The sequence below is a fragment of the Triticum dicoccoides genome, chromosome 3A, assembly GCF_002162155.2.
Source record: "Triticum dicoccoides isolate Atlit2015 ecotype Zavitan chromosome 3A, WEW_v2.0, whole genome shotgun sequence".
Lineage (NCBI taxonomy): Eukaryota > Viridiplantae > Streptophyta > Magnoliopsida > Poales > Poaceae > Triticum > Triticum dicoccoides.
This window is the reverse complement of record NC_041384.1, coordinates 107,604,572-107,609,629: the sequence shown is the minus strand read 5'-3', so window position 1 is coordinate 107,609,629 and position 5,058 is coordinate 107,604,572. Positions and strand designations below refer to the sequence as shown.

The 5,058-nt window shown below is 44.0% G+C and overlaps 2 protein-coding genes across 2 annotated transcripts; one reads left to right on the top strand and one right to left on the bottom strand.

The window, feature by feature from the left end:
• The first annotated feature begins 471 nt into the window (after positions 1 to 471).
• LOC119267429 (mitochondrial import inner membrane translocase subunit TIM14-1-like) lies at positions 472 to 3,984 on the top strand. The gene is made up of 3 exons (XM_037548813.1): positions 472 to 713; positions 1,515 to 1,693; positions 3,584 to 3,984. Exons 1-3 carry the CDS (start codon positions 711 to 713, stop codon positions 3,738 to 3,740), a joined length of 339 nt encoding a protein of 112 aa, XP_037404710.1. The 5' UTR covers positions 472 to 710; the 3' UTR covers positions 3,741 to 3,984.
• Positions 3,985 to 4,043: 59 nt separating this feature from the next.
• Positions 4,044 to 5,052, bottom strand: LOC119267428 (probable glucuronosyltransferase Os01g0157700). Its single transcript, XM_037548812.1, has 2 exons — positions 4,641 to 5,052; positions 4,044 to 4,524 (listed from the first exon to the last, which is right to left on the bottom strand). The coding sequence occupies exons 1-2, from the start codon at positions 4,982 to 4,984 to the stop codon at positions 4,056 to 4,058; spliced, it is 813 nt and encodes a 270-aa protein (XP_037404709.1). The 5' UTR covers positions 4,985 to 5,052; the 3' UTR covers positions 4,044 to 4,055.
• Between the last annotated feature and the right edge of the window lie 6 nt (positions 5,053 to 5,058).

Sequence of the window (5,058 nt, the reverse complement as noted above, 5' to 3'; positions counted from 1 at the left end):
TTTCTTTGGTTTTGGTAGCTGTTGTAACAAAGAGTCTTATCTGATCTACAGTAATAAAGAGGGTAAACCCATCTTTATCAAGAAAAATAACAAACGTGCATCTACTATTTTTGAATAGATGATCCTTACTAACTCAAATTCTCTTAATATGCGACCTTTCACCTCATAAAATAGTGTAACCATAAAACATTTCTACATGAACAAAATAGTAGCTTTTGATTTAAACCATTTTCTCATACGCAATTCATCAGCACAAACTTTAAATTCTCGCCGCAACGTGCGGGAAAATCATCTAGTTTTCTAAAAAGTGGAAAAAATCATCAAGACAAAAATTCTTTTTGAGGGAATCCAAGACAGAATTTCAACTCTACCTGAGTACGCTTTCGGAACTGGAAGACGGAAGCCGAAATGGTCCATATTCCGTTTCAGTGGCAACTGACAAGTGGGTCCCACGTACCTGCTTCCCTCTTCGGTTCAGTTCAGGCCCAGCCCAAGTAGGGTTCCGTCTTCCACGATCCACCCATCCCTCCCTCCGCCGCGAAGCTTCCAGTACCCCCCACGCGACGCGACTCCGCCGACGCCGGTCTCCTCTCCGGCGATCTCTGTAGCCCTAGCGCCGTCCACGTACGCACCTACGTGTAGCCACTCACCGGCCGCCTCTTCTGTGCCCTCCCGCCTGCAACAACTCGCCGGAGTTACCGGTCGTGGAGATGGTGAGCTCTATTCAACACGCGAGATGGCGCTTTTTTTTGTTAATAGGATTTTATCGCTGCGCGCTTGTTTGTGTTAGATTGAATTGATTCTATCGAAGCAACGTGTAATTTAATCTGGAGGTTGCAGCCAAATTATGTGACATTTCAGAGCGTAGTGATGCCAATGTGCGGCTAGGGGGATGAGGATGTTGCTTAAATGTTGGCCTTAGGGAGGAGCATGGTTGTTCAGTTAAATACGGGAGCGATTTAGACAAATTCTTCTGGTTTTCACGAGATTTTGTGTCCCGACTTTATATCCTTCTGGTAGCTGATGTCCTTTGGAAGTGGCTTTTAGTAGCTGGCCGAGAATGAGACCATATTAGTGTAAATCACAATTTCCAGTTCACAAGTTTTTTCACCTGCTTAGCGTTTTATCATACTGAATTTCAGATGTATTTTGGGATGAAATGATGTTTCAGACTTTACCCCACTGGATAGTCCTAGATCTATTTTTGGTGGTTAAATATTGATTATAACTCAACAGTGGTTGTCGATTACTAACAAGTAACAACACATGTATGTTTAGTTATGTACCTTGAGCTATGTTGCAATCTACAAGCGATTTCCTACTGTCCCACTCCCCCTTCGAGCATCTCATCAGTAGACGCTTATTTATTTAATCATCTTTTGGATTATTTGACCAGCTGATAGTTCAATTCCACTTTGATGCATGAATGTAGGGTGTCCAAAAATAGGTAAAGATGGATATGCAACACGGTAAAGCTACAATTGTTTGTACTTACTTTTATCCAATTTCTGCAGGCCACACCGCTCATAGCTGGACTTGCTGTGGCAGCCACTGCTCTTGCGGGTAGATATGGCATCCAGGCTTGGCAAGCTTACAAGGCAAGGCCCATAGTTCCAAGGATGCGTAAATTCTATGAAGGTGGCTTTCAAGCTACAATGACCAAACGGGAAGCTGGTCTAATCTTGGGTATCAGGTCTGTGTTGCATAAAAGCATAACACCCATACCATAGTCAAGTGTTGTTATATCATTATTAGCATACAGGTATTCATATGTAGGCTGTAGCACTCTAGTTCAATCTCATGCCATTGAAATTACGTTTACTTCTGTACAGAACAGGAATAGCACGGAAAGATATAATTTATGCAGCACAGTACACGTAGGGAACTTACTTTGACCCCTTCCCCCGCCCATCAGACTTGTGGGAAGAATTTGTTTTTACCGGTACCATTCTCAAATGGACACTAGAAGTCCCCTAAAAGTGATGTAAAAGGATAACAGCCATCATTAGCTTCCTTTACGTATGCTGCAGCTGTTATGCTTTCTGAGAAGTCTGCTGAGATAGCTAATTGTAATATTTTTTAGTTAGTTGTCCTAGCTTCATTTCGTTCCCTGCAGTACGTAGAAGATACTTGGAACCTTGCAGAAAGTCATGTGGCGATACTGTACAATTTCATACTAAAAATAGATTCACTTTTAGTCCATACTCTATTCTGACATTAACACACTAGCATACACATGTACAGATTGATAGCTATACTTAACAAAGTAATTATACCATAAGCTGTAAATGTTGTTTTAAGCTGCTCCATTAATTTACAGCTGAACATCTTGCAATTAAGGCAAAGGGAACTCTCTCACTTCCAACTACAGAATACTTTACAAATGCCATTTAAAATCAAAAGCAATAGCTAGCTTTCAGTGGTTTTAAATTGTGGTGTAAGATTTGACCATTTAGTGTCATAATGGAGTGGAGAACTAGTCAACCTTTGTCGACCACTGCTTGCAGCTCAGCCACTCAAGTCACGAACTATAGAACTGGCTTGCCGTCTGACAAAGTCTAAACTTTAACCGAGCTGAGCTCCTGTGTTCCCCTTCACCCTTCTGCAGATCGGTGTTAATTAGGAGACAGATGTTGCGTTGTAAAGGCTCAGGCCATCATAGTGGCTAAAGTGGAACAAGATTTAAGAGTGAGATTAAGTAGTCCACATGCCCATAGCTGAAGTGATATTTGGGCTTGGGGTGAGAATATATTTGGGCTTAAGTTTGTTTCGAACAGTCTGTTGGATCAATTTATCACCCCACAACCCCATTAGATTTGATTTGGATTAAAATGCTTGGTTCCTCACCGAATTCACATGGATCTTAGTTCTGAAATCTGAACCTATCCAAAGGAGCCTTTTGAGTAGTTACCTGTGTATAAAAGGATAGAATTGCCATCTCAAACTAGGTGCATTGTTGTATATATATTTCTAGTTTGGCCTGGAGGTCAGTTGAATGCATCAGCAAATAATTTCCTGACAAATTGACCACCTGCTTGCAATGATATGTCTCGACTTTTCTCTACATATAAAAAAGAAAAGACAGACCCATTGCTAGAAGCTCCCACACCAGGTAGGGTCTGGGGAAGGATTATACGAGGCTGCGTCGAACCCAGGACCATACTCCTGCAAAGTTCAATACACAGAGGCTGCGTCGAACCCAGGACCTCTTGGCACAAGTGGGGAGTACTTCACCACTGCCTCAGGCCTGTCCTTCTGAATTTTCTGCACATCGCCAGAAAGACCCAGTTGATTAAAAACAAACTGTTGAGCTCATGAAGGAGGAGTTATCAATTATTGACCTGCTATCTTTTTTTGTTCATAGTGCCCCCTGTACTTATATGACCAACATGTGGAATTAGGTCTTCATCTTTTTCCTTCTAATTTATATGCATCTTGGCATGCCAGACTGGTCATTCTGACATTTTAATAAGTGCCAGTTACTTGTGACTCAACAATTTTGTTTGCGATTTATGATTTGAGATGTGTTTTGTGTGTCTTATCATCATTGTTAAGTTGCCATGTTTCCTTTTGATTCCTCCAGGGAAAATGTCCGTCCTGATAAGGTGAAAGAGGCACACAAGAGGGTCATGGTTGCCAATCACCCAGATGCAGGAGGAAGCCATTACCTTGCGTCGAAGATCAACGAGGCAAAAGATGTTTTGCTGGGGAAAACTAAAGGAGGTGGTTCAGCCTTTTGATCATATATCATGCAAAATGTGCTCACCCAATGAAGATACTATTATTTTTGCACCTCCAGTCTCTGCACCTAGAACTAGAAGGCAGACAAAAGCCTTGGTGTATCACTGAAATTTCTGGAGAAAGAACATTAGATGTCTTAGACGTAGCAGGTTCTTTGACTGTTTGACACTTCCAAGACCAAAGTTGTGCTGGTTAAGGAATAAATGATGTACTACATGAGGTTGGCCTGTGTTGAGTTTTGCATAACATTTGTTCATCTATCTACTCTATCTATATAGCTGTACTGCAATATGGTTCTTCTCTAGCTCGCAATATCAAGTCATATAGTCCTCTTCGTCTTCCTCCAATGGACTTTGCTCCTGTGGAGTCTCCTGTTCTTCAACTTCTGGAGTGTGCTTTGGCATGTCAAGGTGCCACAGCATTATCCGTGACTCGGAGCAGTTAGAAGGGATGCCCTTCCGCTCGTCCCCGTCGCCGACCGCCATTTCTCGTACAAGCTGGATGAAGTCCTGAGAGCTGTTGCTGTTGACGAACCATTCTGATTCCCACAGTATTGAGCTCCTGAACCCAAGTCCAGATGTCTCTATTGCAGGAGGTGAACTGGAGATGTTGTGGATTGCACCTGTATCTTGTGCAGCAGCAACAGACTCTCTATGTGTCTCATTGGTGCCCGAGTCCTTGGAGTACCAGCCTGTTATCTGTGATGAGTTGCAGGTTGGTCCTTGCACTGTTACTCTCTGCTCTGCTGATGACACAGTTGCCGTTGGCCATGCTGCAACGCCCCTGGATCAGGGATTGCACAAGTGATGTTATTATGTTGCTCTTGTGTTGGTAAAAAAATTGGCAAAGGGAAAAAAAGATGTTGCAAAGCTGCAAGAGAAGGAAGAAGCAGGACGCACCGAGTCTGCCTGAGCTCTTCAAAGAACTCGAGGTCGTATATGGCAGAGGCGGCGGCGAAGTAGACAACCCCAGCCAGCCGGTGCCGCTCGATGTGGCTCAGCGCCACGTTCTTCTTCAGGTCCGCTTCGTCATTGACATTCCCGGTGGTGTTGTTCTCGATGATGGTGTCGTTGGCGCCGTTCTTCTCGGCGGTGATGGTGGTGTTGCTGGCGCTGCTGGTGGTGTCCTCGACAATGGTGTTGTTGGTGCCGTTCTTCTCGGCGGCGGTGGTTGTGTTGCTGGTGCTGGCTTCCACGGTGTTGGTGGTGGCATTGTTCATGGTGGTGGAGGCGCTGGCTTCCATGGTGGTGGTGTTGTTTACGGCGGTGGTGGCGATGGCTTCCACGGTGATGTTGTTGGTGGCGTTGTTCACGGCGG

Bases quoted from the DNA above. Each gene is read 5' to 3' on its own strand.
- LOC119267428 (XM_037548812.1), bottom strand. From the start codon at position 4,984: ATGGAAGCCAGCGCCTCCACCACCATGAACAATGCCACCACCAACACC. The intron at 4,525-4,640 runs GTGCGTCCTGCT...TCCCTGATCCAG, and splicing joins GAAGAGCTCAGGCAGACTCG to GGGCGTTGCAGCATGGCCAA.
- LOC119267429 (XM_037548813.1), top strand. The intron at 1,694-3,583 runs GTCTGTGTTGCA...TGATTCCTCCAG, and splicing joins GGTCTAATCTTGGGTATCAG to GGAAAATGTCCGTCCTGATA.